This window comes from Pseudorca crassidens, chromosome 12 (assembly GCF_039906515.1).
Source record: "Pseudorca crassidens isolate mPseCra1 chromosome 12, mPseCra1.hap1, whole genome shotgun sequence".
In the NCBI taxonomy this organism is placed as follows: Eukaryota; Metazoa; Chordata; class Mammalia; order Artiodactyla; family Delphinidae; genus Pseudorca; species Pseudorca crassidens.
Genome location: NC_090307.1, coordinates 25,168,838 through 25,195,085, shown reverse-complemented (window position 1 = coordinate 25,195,085; position 26,248 = coordinate 25,168,838). Strand labels below are relative to the sequence as shown.

The 26,248-nt window shown below is 49.1% G+C and overlaps 1 protein-coding gene across 7 annotated transcripts in view; it reads left to right on the top strand.

Annotated features, from left to right (window-relative positions):
- CTIF (cap binding complex dependent translation initiation factor) overlaps positions 1–26,248 on the top strand; it is a 313,070-nt gene that overhangs the window by 203,248 nt on the left and 83,574 nt on the right. For 6 of the 7 annotated variants that reach the window (XM_067699149.1, XM_067699143.1, XM_067699146.1 and 3 more), the window contains 2 exons: positions 13,907–14,399; positions 17,085–17,384. In XM_067699149.1, the coding sequence (XP_067555250.1) occupies positions 13,907–14,399; positions 17,085–17,384 (793 nt within the window). The remainder of the gene's footprint in view (positions 1–13,906; positions 14,400–17,084; positions 17,385–26,248) is intronic. The other variant, XM_067699148.1, reaches the window with a different exon arrangement.

Sequence of the window (26,248 nt, the reverse complement as noted above, 5' to 3'; positions counted from 1 at the left end):
GGTTTTGGCCAGCTCAGCCAGCAGCCGCTGACAAATATTGTGAATGGCCACAGCAGGGGAGCCTGGGTCTCCGTTGTTGGAGCCCAAGACCCAGCCCCAAGTCTGTTCCAGGAGTTAAGGCCCTCTCAGCCCTTTTCCAGGCCAAGGACATGGGCCCCACGTGGTCATCACCACAGCAGGTCTCAGCGGTAACTCAGCCCTTCTCTCCTGAGGGGGCTGGATCTGAGGGCAAGTGGGAGACAGGAGGTGGATGCTTGGAAGCCGTGACTGGCTCACAGGCTGGGTACACTCCATGGAGCCTCTGCAAGGCCCTCTGGTGTGGGACTTCTCCTCACTGAGCCTCAGTTGGCTTATCTGTAAAATGGGAAGAAAGATTCTTGACTGGCCTGCACAGAGAGACCAGTCCCAATGATCACTGGCCCTGAAAATTAAGCAGGAAGGAAGAAAGGGGGCTCCATGCCCCATGCCCCTCCTCCAAGGGCATCTGGCTCTTCCCTGCCCTCCTAGGGGCCACGCAGCCAATCTCATTTGCTGTCCAGCCCCATATCAGCCCTCCTTCTTTTGAATCATGAGTCTTGTCTGCCCAGTTAAAAGGGCGCCTGTGAGGGTAGACTCCCAAGCGTCTCCTCGCCCCACCGTGGACATCACTCCACGTGTGCAAAGGAACTGCCACCCAGGCAGAGTGAGTCTGAAAGCACCACTAATGCTCAGCAACCTCGGGCATTCTTGGTCATTGCTGTGTTGACAGGGCCGGCCGGCTCCAAGGCCTTTTGAACTAGGAGGACATGGAGTTCCAGGCCCCTGAGAATTTCCAGGAAAGAATAGAAGAAGCTCTCCAAGGCCTAGCTGATTTCTTTCTGAGACCTTGACCAGCCATGTAGAAATTACCTTTTTCCTCCTCCACGTGAAGAGAAATGGATTTTGGTGGGGGAAGGGGGGTGCGGGAGGGGGCGGAAAGCTGGGGGAGATGCTGGGCAAAGAGAGGGGAATCCCTGATATGGCAAGTGGGAAGCCAGTCTCAAGACAGATGCTGGGAAGGGCTTGGTCAGCCATTCTTTGGGGGCATTCCTTGGGCCATAGCTGCCCGCACCACAAAAATTCTTAACAAGGGTGACAGAAGTTGTGAGAAGCAAGCGTTATCTGCCAGGGAGTTTCCAAGGTTCTTCTCCGGGCTTAAAAATTACACTCAAAGAACAAAGAGAGTGGAAGGAAAAAGGGCCAGTTAATTTAAAGTAATTAAAAAATAAAAGTAGGGAGAATTTACAAAACGTCACGGCTCGTGGTGCCACAGGGAGTTGGTGGGCCGTGAAATTTCTTCCACGCTCTCCCAGTGCTTCTCAGAATGAGGGATCCAGGCTCCTGAGCTGACCTGTGTCTCGGGCATCTGGCACCTCTGAAGGCCAGTTGGTGATCCTAGGAGGAATCCAGCTCAGTGAGTCATTTTGCTGATGGGGCCCAGCTCGTCCCCGTTCCCCGGGTGCCCTGCCCTGCCCTGAAAGCAAACGGACCTTCTTCCAGAAATTAGTGTTAGGCCCGTGATGATCCCTGTTTTTAGAATGAGACCATTAGAGAATGAAACTGAGTGCCAGTGGCGGTGGTGGCAGTGGTGGGATTGGGTGGAGGGGCTGCCTCTTTTGACTCTGCTGTGTTGCCTCTTAAATTATTAAAATAAAGACAACTAGAAACCCTGGACATCTAAGTATACAAACAAACATAAGAGAACTCTGAAAGGCAGCGAGAAGAAGTCAGACTGGGTGGGGAGCTTGGCACCTGAGGGATGACACAGCAGTGATGTGCTTGAGTTTTCTTCTCAGCCTCATAAATCCCAGACTTGGAGTGAAAGAAGCCGGCAACCCAGAAACACCCACAGGCTCAGGCAGACCAAAATGGCCACAACAAAAGCCTTCCCTCTGCAGCCGAAGAACCAGGCAAGGGGCGGACTCTCAAGACAGAAAACTCTTAGACAATAACTGCTCTACTTCAGGCAAACGCCCTAGAGACAACTGGCTCCACCCCACGCGTGCCAGTAAGGGCCAAACGAGGGGCTGAGATTCCACCTTTGCCAGGCTGTGACGAGGCACCCAAACCTTGCCAGGCTGGTGTCAGTGAAGCTGGGTGGGGAGTTGAGACTCAACCCTGGAGGTCACTGAGCACCCCTCCCTCTGTGTCAGTGGAGGCCATGTGGGGAGCGACACCCTGCCCCTCCTAGCCAAGGAGGTGTCTGTGTGTGGAACCAGAACCCCCCACTGTGCCCAGCATTAAAGAGGACCCCCTTTGCTCTGTCAGAGAAGACCCAGTGGGGAACCTGACTTCTCCCCCGACCCCGCAGTATTGAGGCAGCACAGCCCTTTCTACTATCGGGCCAAGGTAAGAGGAAGCCAGCCAAACAGAAGGTTTGGTTAAGTCCAGAGTCTCGTAACATAATAACCAAGATGTCCAGCTTTCAACTGAAAATATTCTGTCACACCAAAACCTTGAAAGATCTCAACTGAATGAAAAAAGACAAAACATGTCAATACCAAAATAACAAGAGATATTAGAATTATCTGACAAAGATTTTAAAGTAATCAGCATAAAAACGCTTCAAAGAGCAGTTTGGAACACACTTGACACAAATGAAAAAATACGTCTCAGCATATAACAAAGAATCAAATGAAAACTTGAGTTATATAAAAAACTCAATGGATGGACTCAACAGCAGAATGGAGGAGACAAAGGGAAGACCAGTGTCCTGGAAGATAGAACAATATAAATGATCTAGTCTGAGCAACAGCGAGAAAACAGACTGAAAAGAATGAACTGAGCTTCACAGACCTGAGGGACCATAACTGAAAATCTAACAGACATGTCATCCGGGAGGTAGAGGAAAAAAAGGGTGTGACTGAAAAATGACCCAAAGAAATAATGATTGAAAACTTCTCATACATTGCTGCTGGGAATGTAAAATGGTACAGCCTCTCTGGAAAACAGTTTGACAGTTTCATTAAAAATTAAATACGCAACTACCCTGTGACCCAGCAATGGTGCTTGCAGGCATTTATTCCAGAGAAATGAAAACTATGTCCACACAAAAACCCGTAAACAAATGTTTCCAGCAACTGTCTGCACAATAGCCAGCAACTGGAAACAACCCACATGTCCTTCAGTGGGTAAATGAGTAAACTCACTGATACATCCACACCGTGGAATACTACTCAGCAGTGAAAAAGGAACAGCTATGGATACATGCAGCCACCTGGATGGATTTCCAGGGAATTATGCTGAGTGAGAAAAGCCAGTCCCACTGGGCTAAATACTGTATGTATATAACATTCTTGAGATGACAAAATTGCAGAAATGGAGACTGGATTAGTTATTGCCAGAGGCTAAGGAGGAGGTGGTGGGAGGAAAGTAAATGTGGCTATCAAAGGGCAACATGGAAGATCCTGGTGGTGATGGAAATGTTCTGTCTTGATTGTATCAGTGTCAAAATCTTGGTTGTGATCTTGAACTATAGTTTTGCAAGATGTTACCATGGAAGGAAACTGGGTAAAGGATACAAAAGATCTCTCTGTATTCTTTCTTACAACTGCATTTGAATCTATAATTATCCCACAATAGAAAGTTTAGAAAAATAAATTTATGTTCATTTAGAAAACACAAAAAAGAAGAGAAAAATCCTCATCCCATCCCCTAGAGATAATGACTGTTAGCATTTTGGTGTGTATCCTTCCAGTTTTTCTATGCATATGCATACTTGCCTTAAAAAACAGCACCATGCTGCATGTATTACAACACATGCTACAGAGTGAATTTTTCACCATGTTCTTAATTTCTCCACAGTCCGTTTTTCACTGCTGTTCTAAACACTGCTGAGATGAATATCCTTATTCCTACATCCCTGTGCTTTGATTATTTCCTTTGGATAAGTTGTCACACGTGGACACATTGCAAGATCCCGTGGTTTACATGTTTTAGAGGCTTTTGTAACCAATTGTCAAATTTCCCTCCAGAAACATACTAATTTCTACTTCTAATATACAGTGGGTTGTAAGTTACTGTTTGTGTGGAAAGAAAAAGAAGCTTATACACCTGTCTCTCACTTAACAACTTTAATTCCCCCTGAAAACCCTGCCACTTAGGGAAAGCTTTTCTTTTAATTTTTTATTTTTATACAATGTTTAAAGGTTACTTTCCATTTACAGTTATTACAAAATATCAGATATATTCCCAGTGTTGTACAGCACATCCTTGAGCCTATCTTACGCCCAGTAGTTTGTGCCTCCCACTCCCCCACCCCTATATTGCCCCTCTGCCCTCCCCACTGGTAACCGCTAGTTTGTTTTCTGTATCTGTGAGTCTGCTTCTTTTTATTCACTAGTTTGTTGTACTTTTTAGATTCCACATACAAGCAATATCATACAGTATTTATCTTTCTCTGACTTATTTCACTTAGCATAATGCCCTCCAAGTCCATCTATGTTGTTGCAAATGGCAAGATTTCATTCTTTTTTATGGCTGAGTAGTAGTCCATTGTGTGTGTCTGTGTCTCTGTGTGTGTGTGTGTGTGTGTACCACATCTTCTTTATCCATTCATCTGTTGATGGACACTTAGGTTGCTTCCATATCTTGGAAATTGTAAATAATGCTGATATGAACACTGAGGTGCATGTATCTTTTCAAATTAGTGTCTTTGGGTTTTTCGGGTATTTACTCAGGAGTGAAATTGCTGGGTCACGTGGTAGTTCTATTTTTTTGTTTTTTTGAGAAACCTCCATACCGTTTTCCACAGAGGCTGCTCCAATTTACATTCCCACCAACAGTGCACGAGGGTTCCCTGTTCTCCACATCCTCACCAACATTTGATATCGGTAGAAAGGAAAGCTTTTCAATGAACAATTTTTCATTAATTTTAATGGGAAAATGATCCATATAACCCCAACCCAAGACACCCCCAAATTTTCACAGATACAGAATTATTGCCCCTCGGTCCAGATGGCAGAACAGAAGGATGCGGAATTTGTCGCTCCTCACAAGTGCGTCAAAAACACATTTACAAATGGAATAATTCCCATAGAGCTCCTGCTGAACAGTAGTGGTAGACTTTGGACACCTACAAAAATGAAAGAAAAAAAAGAAAAGAATCAAAAAAGAGACCAGCAACCCTGGCAAGAAGCTGAATGTGGGGAGAGGTCCCCACATTAAGAAAGACTCCCTCATGGAGGGGAAATGAGCTGGGACAGAAAAGGAACTTTGGGGGATCAAAGGAGAGCACTGCAGATGGTCTATGGAAGGCAAGACAAAGTAAGAACCGCACGCATGATCTAGACGGCAGCTCCGTGCATTCCAGCCTGAATCGTGAGTCACCTGTTGTGAAGGGGAGCTGGGTGCTAGAAAGAGGGGTTTGGAGTGCAGAGCCAGGGAGAGGACAGCTCTTGGCTGTGAGAAAACAGCCTGAAGGGACAGGAGCAAGGGGCACCACAACTGGGAAAGTCTGTGGAAAAAGCCTGAGACACCATAGCAAGGCGTCATAGTAGCATGGCATGCAAGGGGCGGAGCTGCCATTATAAACCCCTTCCCCATCCGCTTCTTCTGCCTCTGTGGGCATTGGGAGGGGCTCCCACCAGAGCAGGCCCGCCCGCCCCTCGTGCCAGGGTCATCTTTGCCTGCACCGCCCACCCCAAAACCTCCTTGGGAATCAGCTCTGGGCACCCCTGCCTGGGACAAGAGTCCACCGAGGGGACTCTTGGCAGGGTCAGAGGGCTGAAGCGTGGGGTTGGAAGAACAGACCTGGGGAGAGAAACGCAGTTGGCCATGCAGATACAATAGAAGGGACAGGACTGAGGGGACGCATGGCCAGGAATGCCCCTAGATGAAGCGGGGTCTGCCTGGAAAGCAAGGCATCATTGTTGAGAGACGCACAGGGGGCAGGGGCAACAATGCTCCCATACACCAGCTCCGACCACTGCAGGTACTGGGAGTACCCAAGTGGGCTCCAAGCAGCTGCTGCTTTTGCTCCCACTCACCTGGGCAAGGATCAGATGCCTGAGGGTGGCACACAGGCAGAGGTGGGGTTAAAACCAAAACTGGGGCTTCCCTGGTGGCGCAGTGGTTGAGAGTCCGCCTGCCAATGCAGGGGACACGGGTTCGTGCCCCGGTCCAGGAAGATCCCACATGCCGTGGAGTGGCTGGGCCCATGAGCCATGGCCACTGAGCCTGCGCGTCTGGAGCCTGTGCTCCACAACGGGAGAGGCCACAACAGTGAGAGGCCTGCGTACCGCAAAAAACAAAACAAAACAAAACAAAACAAAACTGAGCCTGAAGGGTGATACAACAAAGGAAGAGAGAGGCAAATTTTTCTATGCAGCAGCACAAGCTGTGAATTAAATCCCCAGGATTGGCTGGGTAAACCCTGCATTTGTGGAATACCTGAATAGACAATGAGTGTTTCAACATCTGAGACCAGTCTAGCCTTCGCAGCACTGGACTTTGTGGACAAATACACACAGGAATCAGGCCAAATCAGGGTCTGAGCTGGCCTCACGGTGTCCACAGCAGGTCCAGAGACCTACCTAGAGGGGTCGGGCCTGGGCCTCCAGGGTAGGAACATAGAGTCCAGGATGCCGGAACAACAGAGAATTCCTGGGCCCAGGCAATATTAATCAGCACCTGCATTCCTGAAGGTGTCCATATCAACACCAAGACCCAGCCCCACACAACTGCCTGCAGGCTTCAGTGCTAAACACCTCACACCAAACAACCAGCAAGACAGGAACCCAGCCCCACCCACAGTAGACAGGCTGCCTAAAGTCATACTAAGCTCACAGACACCCCAAAACACACCACCTGACACAGCCCTGCCCATCAGAGGGAAAAGACTCAACTCCACCCAACAGAGTGCAGGCACCAGGCCCTCCCACCAGGAAACCTGCACAAGCCCCTGGACCAACCTCACTCAGCAGGGGGCAGTCAACAGAAAGAAGAGGAACCACGACTCTGCAACCTGCAGAAAGAAGTCCATAGATACAGTAGTTCAGACAAAATGAAATGACAGATAAATACGCTGCAGACAAAGGAGCAAGGTAAAATCCCACAAGACCAAATAAATGGAGAGGAAATAGGCAAGCTATCTGAAAAAGAATTCAGAGTAATGATAATAAAGATGATCCAAGATCTAGGAAATAGAATGGAGAAAATACAAGAAACGATTAACAAGTACCTAGAAGACCTAAAGAACAAACAATCAGTGATGAACAACACAATGACTGAAATGAAAAATACACAAGAAGGAATCAACAGCAGAATAACTGAGGCAGAAGAATGAATAAGTGAGCTGGAAGATAGAATGGTGGAAATAACTGCTGACAAACAGAATAAAGAAAAAAGAATGGGACTTCCCTGGTGGCGCAGTGGTTGAGAGTCCGCCTGCCGATGCAGGGGGCACGGGTTCATGCCCCAGTCCAGGAAGATCCCACATGCTGCAGAGCAGCTAGGCCTGTGAGCCATGGCCGCTGGGCCTGCGCGTCCAGAGCCTGTGCTTCGCAACGGGAGAGGCCACAACAGTGAGAGGCCCACGTACTGCAAAAAAAAAAAGAAAGAAAGAAAAAAGAATGAAAAGAATTGAGGACAGTCTCAGAGACCTCTCAAACGCACCAACATTCGAATTATAGGGGTCCCAGAAGAAGAAGAGAAAGGGAAAGGGCCTGAGAAAATATTTGAAGATATTATAGTCAAAACTTCCCAGAGAGAAGTTCTAGAGAGTTCTCTGGAAGCACAGAGAGTTCCATACAGGATAAACTGAAGGAGAAACATGCCAACACACATATTAATCAACCTTACAAAAATTAAATACAAAGAAAAAGTATTAAAAGCAGCAAGGGAAAAGCAACAAATAACTTACAAGGGAATCCCCATGAGGTTATCAGCTGATTTTTCAGAGAAACTTTACAGGCCAGAAAGGAATGGCAGGGCAGATTTAAAGTGATGAAAGGGAAGAACCTACAACCAAGATTACTCTATCCGGCAAGGATCTCATTCAGACTCAAGAGACAAATCAAAAGCTTTACGGACAAGCAAAAGCTAAGAGAATTCAGCACCACCAAACCACCATTACAACAAATGCTAAAGGAACTTCTCTAGGTGGAAAACACAAGAAAAGAAAAAGACCTACAAAAACAAACCCAAAACAATTAAGAAAATGGTAATAGGAACATACATATCTATAATTACCTTAAATGTAAATGGATTAAATGCTCCAACAAAAAGACACAGACTAGCTGAATGGATACAAAAACAAGACCTGTACATATGCTGTCTACAAGAGACCCACTTCAGACCTAGGGACACATACAGACTGAAAGTGAGGGGATGGAAAAAGATATTCCATGCAAATGAGAATCAGAAGAAAGCTGGAGTAGCAATACTCATATCAGACAAGATAGACTTTAAAATAAAGAATGTTACAAGAGACAAGGAAGGACACTACATAATGATCAAAGGATCAATCCAAGAAGAAGATATAGCAATTGTAAATATCTATGCACCCAACATAGGAGCACCTCAATACATAAGGCAAATGCTAACAGCCATAAAAGGGGAAATCAACAGTAACACAATATTAGTGGGGGACTTTAACACCCCACTTACACTAATGGACAGATCATCCAAACAGAAAATAAATAAGGAAACACAAGCTTTAAATGACACAATAGACCAAATAGATTTAATTGATATTTATAGGTCATTCCACCCGAAAGTAGCAGAATACACTTTCTTCTCAAGTGCTCACAGAACATTCACCGGGACAGATCACATCTTGGGTCACAAATCAATTTAAGAAAATTGAAATCATATCAGGCATCTTTTCTGACCACAACACTATGATATTGGAAATCAATTACAGGGAAAAAAACTGTAAAAAATACAAACACATGGAGGCTAAACAATACGCTACTAAACAACCAAGAGATCACTGAAGAAATTAAAGAGGAAATCAAAAAATACCTAGAAACAAATGACAACGAAAACATGATGACCCAAAACCTATGGGATGCAGCAAAAGCAGTTCTAAGAGGGAAGTTTATAGTAATACAATCCTACCTCAAGAAACAAGATAAATCTCAAATAAACAACCTATCCTTACACCTAAAGCAACTAGAGAAAGAAGAACAAACAAAACTCAAAGTTAGTAGAAAGAAAGAAATCATTAAGATCAGAGCAGAAATAAATGAAGTAGAAATGAAGAAAGCAATGGCAAAGATCAATAACACTAAAAGCTGGTTCTTTGAGAAGATAAACAAAACTGATAAACCTTTAGCCAGACTCATCAAGAAAAAAAGGGAAAGGATCAAATCAGTAAAATTAGAAATGAAACAGGAGAAGTTACGACTGACAGCATAGAAATACAAAGGATCATAAGAGAGTACTACAAGCAACTATATGCCAATAAAATGGACAACCTGGATGAAATGGACAAATTCTTAGAAAAGCACAACCTTCCAAGACTGAACCAAGAAGAAATAGAAAATATGAATAGACCAATCGCAAGCACTGAAATTGAAATTGTGATTTAAAATCTTCCAACAAACAAAAGTCCAGAACAAGATGCCTTCACAGGTGAATTCTATCAAACATTTAGAGAAGAGCTAACACCAATCCTTCTCAAACTCTTCCAAAAAATTGCAGAGGGTGGAACACTCACAAACTCATTCTACAAGCCTACCATCACCCTGATAGCAAAACCAGACAAAGATATCACAAAAAAAGAAAATTACAGGCCAGAATCACTGATGAACATAGATGTAAAAATCCTCAACAAAATACTAGCAAACAGGATCCAACAACACATTAAAAGGATCATATAACATGATCAAGTGGGATTTATTCCAGGGATGCAAGGATTCTTCAATATATGCAAATTAATGTGTTACACCATATTAATAAATTAAAGAATAAAAACCATTTGATCATCTCAATAGATGCAGAAAAAGCTTCTGACAAAATTCAACACCATTTATGATAAAAACTCTCCAGAAAGTGGGCATAGAGGGAACCTACCTCAACATAATAAAGGCCATATATGACAAACCCACAGCAAACATTATTCTCAATGGTGAAAAACTGAAAGCATTTCCTCTAAGATCAGGAACAAGATAAGGGTGTCCACTCTCACCACTACTATTCAACATAGTTTTGGAAGTCCTAGCCACGACAATCAGAGAAGAAAATGAAATAAAAGGAATATAAATTGGAAAAGAAGACGTAAAACTGTCACTGTTTGCAAATGACATGATACTATACAGGGAAAATCCTAAAGATGCCACCAGAAAACTACTAGAGCTAATCAATGAATTTGGTAAAGTTGCAGGATACAAAATTAATACTCAGAAATCTCTTTCATTCTTATATACTAACAACTAAAGGGCAGAAAGAGAAATTAAGGAAATAATCCCATTCACCATTGCAACAAAAAGAATAAAATACCTAGGAATAAACCTACCTAAGGAGGCAAAAACCTGTACTCAGAAAACTATAAAACACTGATGAAAGAAATCAAAGATGACATAAATAGATGGAGCGATATACCATGTTCTTGGATTGGAAGAATCAATATTGTGAAAATGACTATACTACCCAAAGCAATCTACAGATTCAATGCAATCCCTATCAAATTACCAATGGCATTTTTCACAGAACTAGAACAAAAAATTTTACAATTTGTATGGAAACACAAAAGACCCCGGATAGCCAAAGCAATCTTGAGAAAGAAAAACAGAGCTGGAGGAATCAGGCTCCCTGACTTCAGACTATACTACAAAGCTACAGTAATCAAGACAGTATGGTACTGGCACCAAAAACAGAAATATAGCTCAATGGAACAGGATAGAAAGCCCAGAGATAAACCCACGCACATATGGTCACCTAGTCTATGACAAAGGAGGTAAGGATATACAATGGAGAAAAGACAGCCTCTTCAATAAGTAGTGCTGGGAAAATTGGACAACTCCATGTAAAAGAATGAAATTAGAACACTCCCTAACACCATACACAAAAATAAACTCAAAATGGATTAAAGACCTAAATGTAAGACCAGACACTATAAAACTCTTAGAGGAAAACATAGGCAGAACACTCGTTGACATAAACCACAGCAACATCTTTTTTGAGCCACCTCCTAGAGTAATGAAAATTAAAACAAAAATAAACAAATGGGACCTAAGGAAACTTAAAAGCTTTTGCACAGCAAAGGAGACCTTAAAGAAGATGAAAAGACAACCCTCAGAATGGGAGAAAATATTTGTAAATGAAGCAAATGACAAAGGATTAATCTCCAAAGTATACAAGCAGCTCATACAGCTCAATATCAAAAAAGCAAACAACCCAATCAAAAAATGGGCAGAAGACCTAAAAAGACATTTCTCTAAAGAAGACATACAGATGGCCAACAAACACATGAAAAGATGCTCAACATCACTAATTATTAGAGAAATGCAAATCAAAACTACAATGAGGTATCACCTCACACTGGTCAGAATGGCTGTCATCAAAAAACCTACAAACAGTAAATGCTGGAGAGGTTGTGGAGAAAAGGGAACCCTCATACACTGTTGGTGGGAATGTAAATTGATACAGCCACTATGGAGAACAGTATGGAGGTTCCTTAAAAAACTAAAAATAGAGCTACCATATGGTCCCACTGCTGGACCTATACCCAGAGAAAACCATAATTCAAAAAAACACGTGCACCCCAATGTTCGTAGCAACACTATTTACGATAGCCAGGACATGGAAGCAACCTAAATGTCCATCGACTGAGGAATGGATAAAGAAGATGTGGTACATATGTACAATGGAATATTACTCAGCCATAAAAAGGAATGAAATTGGGTCATTTGTAGAGATGTGGATGGACTTAGAGAGTGTCATACAGAGTGAAGTAAGTCAGAAAGAGAAAAGCAAATATCGTATAATAACGTGTATATGTGGAATCTAGAAAAATGGTATAGATGATCTTAGTTGCAAAGCAGAAATAGAGACACAGACTTAGAGGACAAGTGTATGGCTACCAAGGGGGAAAGGGGTGGGGTGGGAGGAACTGGGAGACTAGGATTGACACATATACATTATTGATACTATGTATAAAATGCACAACTGATGGGAACATGCTGTATAGCACAGGGAACTCACGTAGTGCACTGTGGTAACCTAAATGGGAGGGAAGTCCAAAAGGGAAGGGATATCTGTATGTGTATGGCTGATTCCTTTTGTTGTGTGGTGGAGGCTAACACAACATTGTAAGGCAACCATACTCCAATAAAAATTAATAAAAAAAAATTTATCAAGTGAACAGTGAAATCGAGTTTAGATAAGTAATAATAATTTTAGAGCAAATAAATGTAATTTGTTCATGAAATGCAGTGCAGCGAAGTTCTGTTGTACCTGCCAAAGAGATGGATCACAGACTGGGACAGGGGCCTCATTCCCTAGAATGTAACGTCTTCTCTCCACTTCTTCACTGGCTTGACAACTTAGAGGCTCATGGTTATCCTGTTCTCCAAATGCACTTCAAATAAGGTTATGGCATGGAAAACACCATGAGGGTGAAACAGAGGTGGAACACAGGAGTGCTTCAGTGATGGAAGCAGCCCTTGAGCTGCTGGACTGAAGGGTCCTCAGAATACCCCCACCCCCTTGCTCTCCCTTAGTCTTCAAATCAGCACGTTTGGGGTTTGTCCCGTGATGTACACCTCAAATTTGTTCCATATGATAATCTCTGCTTTGAAATGGTCAAAAAAAAACTCGATGAGCCTGTCTGCCTAAAACCACCATGTTAAATATCACTTCTGTATTGCTCAGCTCGGGCTGCCATAACAAAATACCACAGACCGGGTGGGTATAAACAACAGAAATTTACTTTCTCACAGTTCTGGAGGCTGGAAGTCCAAGGTCAAGGTATTGGGTTTGGTTTCTTCTGAGGCCTCTCTCCTTGGCTTGTAGATGACCACCTTCTGGCTGTGTCCTCACATGGGATTTCTTCTCTGTACCCGCATTCCTGGTGTCTCTGTGCATTCAAATTTCCTCTTATTATAAGGATACCAGTCATGGGAATTCCCTGCCAGTCCAGTGGTCAGGACTCAGTGCTTTCACTGCCAGGGCCCCGGTTCCATCCCTGGTTCCCGCAAGGCATGCAGCACGGCCGAAAATAATAATAAGGATACCAGTCAAATTAGATTGATTTGACTGGTATCCCACCCTAACAGCCTCATTTTAACTTAATCATCTCTTCAAAAGTCCTATCTCCAAATGCAGTCACATGCTGAGGTCCTAGGGGTTGAGGCTTCAACATATGAATTTGAGAGAAACACGATTCTGCCTGTAACAATTTCTTATAGCATATTTTGTTAGTGGGTTTGGGGGCAGAAATGTCAGTGTACCCAAAGAAAGGCTGTGTAACAAATGGTATAACTCTTCATGAGTCATGATGATTAAAAAGTCATTAACAGGATAGTTGTTATCAGATGCAGGTCTGTGTATATATCTTTCCTGAAACATGCATAGAATATGTTCACAAAATGATAATGGCTGCTTCAAGAAAACATACTGGGTGTCTGGGGACAGTCAGGAGGATTCACTGTATACTCTGTCATTTTAATTTTGTTCCCTACACGTGTACTAACGCATATTCTAATAAGGGAATAAAATATTTATTTTAAGTCAAGGGTTGACTTAAATCCTATATAATCACAGGGACCTGTGTGTCATATTCTCTGCTAGTATCCCCAAGCCCCATCACAAAGCCTGGTGCACAGGAGGCCTTCAGTTAAGGGTATTGAAAAAATGAATAAATGAATTCCTTCTAATGTTTGGACACAGGGACCCTGGCCAGCGGCCCCAGTGACCCTCTTTGTCTTTCCCCTTTGGTTTGCAGGCGGCAGCAGAGACCCCCAGGAGGGAACAAGCCTCAACAGCACGGTGACCACCCACCGGGCAGTGCCAAACACAACAGGGACCACCAGAAATCCTACCAGGGGGGCTCAGTGCCCCACCCCTCAGGGAGGTCCACCCATCACGGCTACAGCCAGAACCGGCGCTGGCATCACAGCAACATGAAGCATCCACCAGGCGACAAGGGGGAGGCAGGCGCCCACCGCAGTGCCAAAGAGACCGTGACCATGGAGAGCCCCAAACTCGAGGACGCCCTGGGGGATGCCGGGCACAGCGGCCTCGAGCCTCCCTGCAGCCCTGATGCCCTGGCCCCGGTGGCTTCCGAGAGGCTGCCCCTGCTGCAGCCAGGCGGTCCAGAGGCTGAGACAAAGCGTAAAGACAGTATTATTCCCGAGCGCAGTGGGGAGCGGCCCAAAGTTACCCTGCTCCAGTCTTCCAAAGACAGGCTGCGGCGAAGGCTGAAAGAAAAGGTACCGGTAATTGAATTTTCCTTGTTCTCTTGCATCAGGGAGGACAGCGCGAGGTAGGCATCTTGGTAGGTGGGCTCGGGGTTGCGGACCTGGGGAGCCTCGTGGAGGGAGGCTCATGTGGCCCCAGCACACCTGGTCAACGCTGCCTGAGGGACCCCCGGCCACCAGACGGCAGGCCCATGGCCAGCTCTGCATGTGAACCCCCTCCAGCACATTCCAACCTCCAAGAGTCCCGGGTGAACACTCGGTACCAGCCCCCAGCCTGAGAAGGGAGGGGAGGAAGAGGCATGTGCCTCCAGGTGATGGGAGGTGGGCAGAGAAGGCCTGGTTCTTCCCTCCAGCATTATCTGGTGGCAGATACTGCCCTGTTAGTGCTAAAGGGCATCTAGGGAAAACACAGAGCCTATAACGTAAGAATGCTTCTCCCGAAGGCGAGTACCAGGCTGCGCTCCCTGCCAGGGGAGAGCAAAGGTGAGTTGGGCAGAGTGCAGCAGACTGGCCTCAGCCTTGCCACTCCCCCCCTTCACCAATCAGCAGTAGGGAGGGATCTAAGGGACAAAATTTAAGGAGGCACTCACTCTCAGCATCACGCAGATGCCCATCCTGCACTGGCACAGCCCTGAGAAGGAGGGCCTCCTTAAATTTTGCTCCCCAGGAGCCTCACATTCCTCACCCTACTGCTGGCCCTGGTCTCTAAAGCCTAGTTCACAAATTCAGGAAGAGATGCCCCAAGCCTCCAGAGAAGGGCTGGAGCTCTGTCCCTGGCATCGTTAAGTCCACTCTGAGCACCCTAGCTCCCCGTCCTCAGCCAGGGGTGCAGGTAAGGTCACCTTGGAAAGGAGCTGTTCCCAAGAAAGGCCAACTTGCCCCCAGCTTTCCTCCACGGAGTCCTCCATTTGGGGCTTCTGCAGAGCTCGAAGTTCCGGGCTTCTCCCTGGCATCTCTCTACGGCCTTCTCTCCTCCACCTTTCACCTCCGAGGCCAGGTCCACACTCAGGCAGGACAAGGCAGGTCAGACCTTTTCCCTGATCAGTTCTCGAAGGTGACATGCTGCTGCTGGCATCCTTACAGCCCCGGGCCCCCACCCACTGCTCCCTGTGGGACGGGCGGCTGTGAGGTCCTGGAGGAAAGCCTCACTCATTCCCTTACGTCCCAAAGATAAGAGCCTGGGAGAGCTTCCCAAGTGATGGCCAGTGTGTGGTCTTTGCCTGAAGAGCTTCTGGAACAGATTGCTGCAGTCCAGCCAGGGAGAGAGGATTGTTAATTCTCTCCAGCTCTACTGAATGTAACCGCAGTGCCACAGAGAGGAAACAACATGGGTTTTAGAGTCCAGCAAACCAGCTCAGTCTTCACTCTGCCTTTGACTGGTTAGGTGGCCTTGGGCAAGTCACCTAACCTCTCTGGGCACACCCCCTGCCCAGTTTACCCATCTGTAAAATGGGTATAATACTATCCACGTTGCAGACAGACTGCAGATCGAACGCCATAAGCTGTGTGAAGACCCTCGAGGGGTTATTCTATACATACCGACCACTATTCCTGCCTTGGGGCCCACAGGGTTGGGGTGGGGAAGGAAGGGGGAGATAGAACAGGTAAGGTAGATCGATAGTGCCTGTATTTCAGCTTCAAGAACTGCCCTCAGGTGAGGCCTCCTGGACTCCTGGACCAGGAGGAATGTGCTTAAGCAATAGCAGGGCTAAGGGGAAGCTATAGACCATCTAACCTAACCTCCTCATGTTACCAGGGAGGAAAATGAGGCCCAGAGAGTGAAACCACTTCCCAGAGCCATCCAGCTAGAGATAGAGAGCAGGTTCTAGGACCTGGGTCTGAGCCTCCCAGCCCTGGATTCTTCTGTTGATGCTGGAAGGGCCAACATGGGGCTTCCCTTTATGTCCCCGAGCCTGCCCTTTAACCCTGGTCTCACATCCCAGCAGTTAAGTCAGCCATTTTCCTGGCCGCCAGTCTATCCTTCTGAGACATCAAATGCCGTTTGCTTCCTCCCCCAGTGCAGGTCTGGTCCCAGTTGTAGTGAAACCACTCAAGGGTGCAGGGTGTTTTATCTGAAGTTTCCCTCCTCGAGTTGTTTTCGTGGCACGTTGAAGGATTCCTCGGTGTGCAGTGCTTGTTGTAAAAAGCCAGCACAGTCTCCATGGGACACAATGCCAAGGCCGTGTCACAGGGACCCCCACACCCAGAGAACACGATGGTCCTCGGGCTGAAGGAGCCGAGGTCTGGAGGACAAGGTAGCCACGCCATGGGCACCTTTAACCAGCAGAGCAGGCGTTTTGGATGCTGCCTCCTTCCTGACCTAGTGTTCCTACCCTCGTTTTCTCTTGGCCCAATTCCTTATCTGTTATTTTATTTCATCTTTTATAAGCCCCATTAAACCATTTCTAGATTGAGATATTTAATGTGTATGAGGCAAAGCCAGTGTATATGAGAATCCTGGGTAAGAGCTGTAGCTCACAAGAAGGACACCAGGGTGTCACAGGGGCCAAGAAAAGGGTCAGCAGAGAACCTGGGGCCCCAGGGTCCATGGTGAAGGTTGGCATTCCCGGAGGGATCAGACCTCAGGTTCTAGAAGGTGGGGCGGGTCCTTTCTGAGGGTGGCACCCTCCCTCCACTGGCCACCCCTCCGCAGAAAGCTGGGCTCCACTCAGGCGCGACTCGGTTTGTCTCCCGCACGCCCAGGATGAAGTGGCCGTGGAGACCACCAACCCTCAGCAGAACAAGATGGACAAGTTGATTGAGATCCTGAACAGCATGAGAAACAACAGCAGCGACGTGGATGCCAAGCTCACCACCTTCATGGAGGAGGCCCAGAACTCGACCAACTCCGAGGAGATGCTGGGGGAGATTGTCCGCACCATCTACCAGAAGGCCGTGTCCGACCGCAGCTTTGCTTTCACGGCCGCCAAGCTCTGCGACAAGATGGCGCTCTTCATGGTGGAGGGGACCAAGTTCCGGAGCCTGCTTCTCAACATGCTTCAGGTAATGGACGCCGACAGCTGCACCTCCCACCCCACCCGCCGGTGGGTTATTACTAGAGAGAAGGCTGCAGATTCTGACTTTTCCCAAGTTCCACCCTTGCCCGATTAATTACAGAAAATAAAAAGGCACTCAAGGGGCAAGGGATGAGTGACCGGATTTGCGTGTGGTCCATGGTTACGATGGACCAATATAATTTTATAGGTGCTTCATGTTTAACCAGCCTTTGCCTCTTTCTATTTCCATGATGGGAGGGCTGGCTGTTGTCTTAATAGGCTCTGCTGTGACCTCTCCACGTCCCAGCAGACATACACTTACTGTGGACTTCTCTTTTCCTCCTCTTTCTCTTCCCCGGGACCACCCTCCAGACCCTGCAGGTGGTGCACTGGTTGTAGTTGGTGCTGAGATGGGTCTGAGAAAAAGGCATAAGGGCCTTGAGGAGGGAAGCTTTGATCTGTCTGCCGATGCGCCTGGGCTTCTTGAAAACACTTTTAGGGCCGAGGGGAAGCGTGGAGATCAAAGACCGTCTTGTTCCTTGGTGCTATCCCACTAAATCCCTCCACCCCAGAGAACTGAATCCCGCCCCTCTTTATTCCTTCCTCGTGGGTGCCGGCGTCCAGCGATGATTTTACTGGGGTGTGTAATGGGCATGGGCATGGGTACTTAGGCTGAGCCCAGCACTGTTTGATCTCATAGGTGGAGAGCTGAAGGCGTATACCTGCTCTTTCATCATGGGTGATAGCAAGTGAACTGGTCCCAAAACCGGTGGCATCAGCATGGTGGCCATGCCAGGCCCAGGGACTATTCCTGGGAGACTTGGCTGTGGAAAATCATCTGTAATCATGCTTTGTATCTTAGGCTAGTTGAGATATGAAATGAGTTTCAGTCCAGGTAGGGTAAAGCAATAGCTTAGAAGTTCTGAAAGTAGGATTACAGAGCTGGAAGAAACCACCTGCAGGTCTGTCTTAACGAGGGTGACCATATAATAGGTCATCCAAACCATGACACTTTTGAGACTGGGGGCTCTAGTCATAGTCAGGCCGAGACCCCAGGCGTTAACCAGGACATACGGTCACCCTGGTCTTAGCCCCCTGGTTCGCAGTCTTCCCTCTCTTCCCTGAGAACAGGGTGGGAGGAGCCCCCTCCGAAGGCTGCCCATGGGCTCCATCCCCGCCGTCCTCTCCTCTTCCCAGGGAGACTGCTCAGTGCAACCTGAGCCTCGCTGGCCAGCCTGGGCTGCTTCTGTCCAGCTCCAGGCACCGATCGGGTTCCCATTCCTGGATTGCCCACGCTCCCCGGTGATGAATTCCCTCATTACCTGAGGGATTTGCACATCGGGCATGTTCCTTGCTCGCCGGAATGTCCTGGGAGAGTGTGGAGGGTGACAGTGGGAAGCAGCCTGTCTGCCACGTACAGCCAGGCATGGGGGAGTCAGGGACAGATTGGCCTTTGGCCTTGGCTTTATCAAGAGAAGGGCCTGGATAGGGCAAGACTTCTAGACAACAGTTGCCAGCTCCACGTAACCCAGCCAGAGCCAGTGGTGGACAGACACACAGGGCGTGAGACGAGACGCACCCAGGAGGGAAGGGCAGCTGGCAGCAGGGGCCACCCAGGGTCCTGCCCCGGTCAGACTTCTCTTCCAATGACCCGTGGTTAGAGCAGCCTTGCCCACAGTGTCCAGCAGAGCATCAGTCCTGGGAAATGCTCAGCCACGAACGGAGCTTCGTGGCCCCTACACCCGCCTCTCCGTCAGCCACGGAGTGGACTGGCTTAGGCCAGCAGGAAGGGAACCTGTTTGGCTGCACCCAACTCAGTGAAGTCCCCTTTGCATTCCCAGCTAATGACTTCTTGTGGAATCAGTGTGCTGGGAGACACAGTTTGGCAAACACTGGCGCAGGGAAAGAGCATCAAACCGAAAGGCAGGAAACAGGGCTTCTCGGCCTGATTCAGCCATCGTCACCCGGAGCTTGGCCTCTGCAGCTCCTGCTGGGAAAGTGACTGGCTGCTCCACACTGGTCAGTGGACCTGATGATTTTGCGCTGCTAAAGATGAGTCGGGGGCCTCAGGGAGGGCGTGAGTGGCCCCACGTGAGCTGCTTCCTTTCTCTGTCTCTCCTGGCCCTGTTAGTGACATGAAACAGTCCTGGGTCCCTCTCATCCTCAGGAACTTGCTTACCCCATATCGGGGCTCAGTGATAGGTCTGTCATGTGTGACAGGCTTTGGGGGCCAGCCCAAGAGACCCAGTCCTGCTAGCGTCACTTGTCTCTGGAGCAGAGGGGAGCCCTCACTCCCAATCTGCCATTTGCCTGGGTGCAGCCTTTGTGGGTCAGATATTTAGAAATCGAAATGTCCCCTAGACCCTACCACCCCCTTCATCTCCTGCAGCCCCAGCTTAAGTGTAAGAGGGAGAGGGCTGGAGCTGGACACTCAGGCCTCCTGGGTCACTGTTCAGAGCCCTTTGGCTCCCGTGGAAGGTGGGCTGAACGTGCTGGCGTGAGGCTGCCCCTAAGCTCCTAGCAGACCCCCGGTCACAAGGCCTGGAGGAAGCCAGCACCGCGTGTGTGTCAGGACCCCCTCTGCAGCTGAGGAGGTGGCGGGTTGGAGAAGGCTTTCTAGGCAGCATAATACATGGCCACTCACCACCCCAGACCCACAAGGCTCAAGAAAAGAGAGCAGTGGGCAGAGCTCATCAAACCCCACTTTCCTTGTGACCCACAGGGGTGTCGTTTTTCACCTGCTCTCATCTTCTGGCCAACCTGATTTGTATATCTTCCCTGGCCAGCAGTCCTGGGCCTGGCCCCCAGCGCCTTCCCCCTGCTTTCTCCCTCTGAGGTTCACGCTCAGCTGCATGCATTCAAGGCCCACTGCCTCTGGATCCCCAGCCAGCCCCTGGTTCAGTTCGGCGGCCTCTGAGATGCCCCTCACGTGGCCAAGTTTCGCCTCTGCCTCCACGTACCAGTTCTGAGACCCGGCTTAGTGATTCTGGCTGCAAAGCGGACAGGGTGTGAAGTGCCCTATGAACACGGCTCCCAGCAGCTGTCTTTGGACGTTGCCCTCCTTGGCCGACCGCTTTCACTGCCTGGGCTTCGGCAGTGGGAGCTGGCAGCACGGCAGGAGAGGGTCAGGCTCTGATGTAGTGGACACTCTCTGGCACAGTGTGGCGCTGCCTGCCAAGCTGGGATGCCGCCCCCATGGAGAGGCAAGTGGGCCCAGGGGAAAGTCAAAAGACCTTTCACCCTTCCCAGGCAGACTCAGCGCTGTTATCTCAAGACGTCCAAAAGCACTACCCTCATGAGCACGGACAATGCCAGAGACCTTGGGGTCCCAGGGGACCCCAGTCACCAATCCACAGCTCAAAAATCATCTTCAGTTTTTACATCTAAACTGAGTCTTTTTGCCTTAGACGTGGTCATTTTCTTAGTAATGTTCTTGTAAGTAAAATTCTACTTATTAAACAGATATTTCTCGGATGTCTGTTATGTGCCAAGCGTGCGGTCTTCATTAGATCAGTGCTTCTCAAACTTGAATGTGTGTTTCAATCACATGGGATTTTATTTAAATAGAGGTTCTGATTCAAGAGGTCTGGGTAGAACCTGAGGTGCTACATTTCTAACAAGCTCCCAGGTGATGTCCATGCTGCTGGCCCAGGGACCACACTTTGAGCACTAAGACGTCAGATGGCTGATGGTTTGTAGGCGGTGGGTCAAGTTCATAGACAGGCCGACTGAGGCACAGTCTTTTACTGATGTGATGTCAGAAGGGGGGATCCAGCCTGGGAATATTGAGTTCCGGTCACCAGGTTTTCTTTAGGGCATTGGTTCTCGGCCTAGCTGCCCGTCAGAATCTCATGGGGAGGTGCTTTTATTGGGCTGGCCAGAAAGTTCGTTCGGTTAGTGAATCTGTTGTTCAATAAAGTTCTTGGTGAAAATGAAAAATGTGTCTCTTATTTTTATTTAAGACTGAACGAACTTTTGGGCCAACCCAATAAAACATACCGGTGCAGGGGCTCCCCCCTAGACCAACTGAATTAGATTGTCCAGGGATGGGCCTGGGCATCCTTTTTTAAAGACCTTTCTGGCAGATTCTGTGGTGTCGCAGATTGAACACCACTGTTAGAAAGTTACTCCAGAGATGCCCTGACTGTGCCACCCTTGTCACTTATGAACAGCCCTGCCTGTGGATCAGTCAAGAGATGTGTACCAGGTACTGGACTCTTTGTTGAGTGATGTGAAGGATTCAGAGCCTGAGCTGGTGGGAGAACACCAAAGCAGGAGACGTCAGCCCCCGAGACAATCCCGTCACCTTGCCCGGCCTCGGTTTCCCCTCTGTGCAGTGAGAAGCTGGGCTGGACCATCTCAGGGGACCTTTCTCACATACCTCGCTGTCCTGAGATTCCTCCCGGGAAGCCTCCGCCCTAACCGCGTCAGCCAGGTGGAGGCTGCCTCTCCTCTCCCGCCCGCCCCATTTCTCTCTGCTCTCAGCTCCGTTCCCCAGGTCCTTTTCCTTTTTCTTGGTCTCAGACATTTGTCGAAGCGCCTATCACGGTTCAGGAAGAGGGCCTCGCTCTCAATCCGCGTTGCCAGGCTAGGCCACCAGTAAAGCTGAGGAGGTGATTTGTTTCCCTGCCCGACCTGCCTCACCCCACCTCTTTCCACCCGGCTCCCAGCTGCACGATTGCAGGGTCCCGCACTCACGCGGCTATGAGCGCTGATGGGTCCTGACTTCCAGGAGAATGTGGGCTGCCCGTGGCCCCTGGGTTACAGAGGTCACCAAAACTCTGGCTTGATCCTCACCAAGGAATTGTGGTACGATGAGGGGAGGGGGCCTCCGGTTTCACAGCGAGGTGAAGAATGAGCGTGCCTCTTTTTATGGGACCTTTGGAATGACAGGAATTGGAGGCCTGAGCCCCCTCCACCCAGCACTGCCCCGTCACCACCCTGGGCCTTCCACTCCGGCTCGGGGAATGCTCCTTTGCTGAAATATGCTTGGGTAGTATAAGTTCAAGCCCTCCTCTGTTGAAATGTGTGTGCCCTGTTTAGCCAAGAGGTGTCTGCATCTGAGCTATGCAGAGCAAAGTATTATTAGAGCAGGCATCAGTGTGTCTGTAACTGAACCCCGCTCTCCCTAGCAACCGTTGTCAACAACACATCTAACAGAAGGAGGCAATACCTTTTTTTGATGAAAAGAAAAAACAAAAAAACCCTCACCTCACCAAGTCGTAAACACAGCAAGGCTGTTGTGAAAAGACAACGCAATTCAGAATCTGGCATGTGACCAGGTTTCAGAATAAATTGCTGTCTGCCAGCACCTTCTAGAAGACAACCTGACCTGGAACGAGAAAATGGATAAACTCTCCAGAGTTTTTAGCTGGGTCACCCATTAAGCATCGTGTTTGGGGCTTTTGATACATGGGAACCCAATTGCTTGGTGAAGGGGCTCCATGGGGCCTCTGGGAGGTCTCTGCGAGTGATTTTAACTGTGGGTTTTAGCCCCACAAGGGGCACTCAAGATTTCCTGGTCTGGCTGCCCCATCAGTGAATCAAAATACAAGCTGCACCTTCAGGGCTTATGTGACCCATCACCCCACTTTTACCCCGTTTCTGCCATCTCTGTCCCCGTCTTTGTTCCACATTTGCTGGCTTGGGCAAAGGGACTGGGCTGTTTCTCTAACTCAGCTCATAAAAGGGAACCTTGGTCTTCCCTGGTGGCACAGTGGTGAAGAATCCGCCTGCCAATGCAGGGGACAGGGGTTAGAGCCCTGGTCCGGGAAGATCCCACATGCCGCGGAGCAACTAAGCCCTCGCACCACAACTACTGAGTCTGCACTCTAGAGCCCGCGCGCCACAACTGCTGAGCCCACGTGCCACAACTACTGAAGCCTGTGCACCTAGAGCCCGTGCTCCGCAACAAGAGAAGCCACCGCAATGAGAAACCCACGCACCGCAGCGAAGAGTAGCCCCCGCTCGCCACAAATAGAGAAAGCCCGTGGAGCAACGAAGACCCAACACAGCCAAAAATAAAATAAATAAAAATAAATTTATTTTTTAAAAAAAGGAACCTCGTTCTTCCTGGTTATCTCAAGGTTCAGGAAAATCAACAGTTGTTCCTCTTTACCCAAAATTTGGAGTTCCTAACCCCAATCTTTTACTGAGGGAGGGAGGAGAGGAACAAACATTGATCCTTGGTGTTCTAACCAGCTCTGAGTTGTAAGTTCCTTGAGGGCAGGAATCCTGGCTGCGTGATCATCAGTCCCCAGCTCCTAGCATCATGACATGTACACAGTAGGTGCTCAGCAAGTGCCTGAGGCAGGGAGGGATGGAGCCCTCAGTCTCAGGTACCAGAGCTCCCTGATGTGAGATGGGCTTCTCAGCCCTTCTGAGCACTTTCACGCGGTGAATGTGGAGATTCTCTCCCCGAGGTGGGTTCCAGGGCAGGATCCATCCCCCACGTTTGCAGATGAGGACGGTGGCTCAGCAAGGCTACAAAGTCATGGGGGTGGTCAGTCCAGCACCCCAAGCTCTTGGCTCCCTTGCCACCCAAATAGAATACACCGGTCAGAAAGTTGGGAAAACCAGGAATCCGTCTCATGAAGCTATCAGTGGGGATATCAAAGTCCGTCCTTCTATAAGACTCCCACTGGGTTTCCAATGGTCTGAGTCTCGGCTTTCCAGGCCAATAGAGAGCTGAGGTGTCTGAGGAAACACCTCCACGGCTCCATCAGCTTTACGCAGATGAACCACACAGCTGTTCTTCCTGAGGCTGGCTCTCCCCTCACACCCTCTCCCTTGGCCCAGCGCTCCGCCTTCACCCCTGCACGCCCACCACTGAGCCGATGTGCACTCCAGGCATGTAAACTAATTTTACTGTTGGCCCAAGCCAGGCATACTCAGGGATAGAAGCACATTGTTCTGTGCATTCCAGAGCCTGAGCAAAGCCCTGGGCTGTACCCACCCCGAGCTCCCCTCCACGGGTTGCTAGAAATCAAGAGGGAGAAAGCGGAGGACTGGCAGGCAATGTAAGCAACTCTCCCGTGGGCAGATTACGGGAGGTGATTCTGAAGGCCCGCAAAAGGTCTCTCTTTCTAAAACATGTTGCTCCAGTGGCACCCTGTGAGCTGTCGGTGCCCTGCAAGGGCCGGGCAGAGCTGGCACACACATTCCCCGACAGTGGGCGCCAGCAGGCTTGCCTCCATGTCCCGTCACAGGAGCTTGACCTGCGTAAGAGTCTGCGGCAGGTAGAGCTACCCCGCCGGGGACAGTGATGCCCGGCTGGTACCCACGCCCTTAGTCCACCGGACCCAAACCAGAGGCGAGGCCTGTGCCTCCTGCCAGACTTGTTGCCCACACTTGCTTTGGAATGAGTGAATTTTACCTTCTTTCTTCTAATCCTGATGTCTTCCCCTCACCAAACACTGAGCACCTGCTGTGTTCCACATGCCAGGGCACAGCCCACGCGTGTGTCACCTCTGTCAGTCCTCCCTCCCCTCTCGTCGTCCCCCAGTTTGTGCCGGTGGGGCACTGGCCCAAGTTAAGAGGTTTATTCAAGGACCCAGCTGGAATGCCTCACCTCAGCTTCTTCTGCCTTACTGGGGGCGCCGTGGCTTCCGAAAGTCCTAAATCTAAGGCCCCTTCTAGAACTTTGGAATGCCCCGTGAGACAGAAGCAGCCTGTGACTCGAAAAGAAAAAAAAAGAAAGCATTTTGATTTTTTAATCTGAAAATAAGCAGAGGAAAGAAAATGTCAGTCCCAGAAGGAGCCCAGGCCAGCGGCCTCTGCCAGTCAGGGTTTTCTTGTCTGAGGCTGTGTCCCCAGGTGTCTTGGGGGGCAAGGACTGCGTCCGAGAGCTCTCTGTGTTCCCCACCAAGCCTGCCCATGGCAGGTATTCAGCAAGCATCAGACGGCTGCTTCCAGGCGCTTCCGCCCATGGGGACAAAGGCGCATTGGTGGGCAGGTGCTGGGACAGCAGAGGGACGCGCAGTGTCCTACTCTCTCCCATCTCTGGGCCGAGGAACTTACCCTGGTCAGGAATTATTTCACCATCACCCGTGTGCCTTGCCAGGCCGTGTCCTCTTCCCTGCACACCCTCACCTCCCACCCCGTCTTCATTTTCCCTGCTAAATCCACTGATAGGACTTGGCCGGGCGCTCCCCTGTCTGAGGCTGCCATGCCGAGGCAGGCCCTGAAGATAAGTGGGTTATTGGAGAAGGCAGCTCGGGTGTCCCGGGCCCCAGAGGGTCACCCCTGGCTGGCTGGCAGCTCACCCCCAGCACCTCCTCCTCCCCTCTCCCCAGAGCCAGGCCAGCAGGAGACAACAGTTCCTTTCCCTCAGCTCAGCGAGTGGCCGGTCCCCAGCCGCCGCCGGGAATCTGAGCTATGCTAAGCCGCTCCAGATCGCCACATCGCTGCCCTGCCCGGGCACGGCCGGCCCAGACAGGGCGCCTCTACCTGCTGCGGCTGCCGCTGGAAAGCTGGCACCGCCCAGGCCGATGGAAACAAATCTCCCTGCGGGTTATGTAACTGCTCACCGCCCTGTCCCTGGCTCCCTAGGGAGGCGCCCAGCCACCACAGAGGGAGAGCGGTGGCCCCTGGGCAGGGAGGGGACACAGAGGGTCATTCTTTCAAAGAGATGCACATAGTCTTGAGTGATTGCCCAAGGTCCTTCTCTGGATCCAAGGTCCTCAGCGCCCCAAGGAGACTGGTGTTCCCTGTAAATGCTCGCTGAGCTCGGAGGCCAGCTCAAGACGCTAGCCCAGCCGAGTGAGAAAGGCTCACCGGGAGAGACGGACTCGCAGGAGAGGTTAAGGGGAGAGGGCGGCGCAGTTTCATCGTTGGCTTGTTTGGTTTGGTTTTTTTAATTGTTGTAAGATA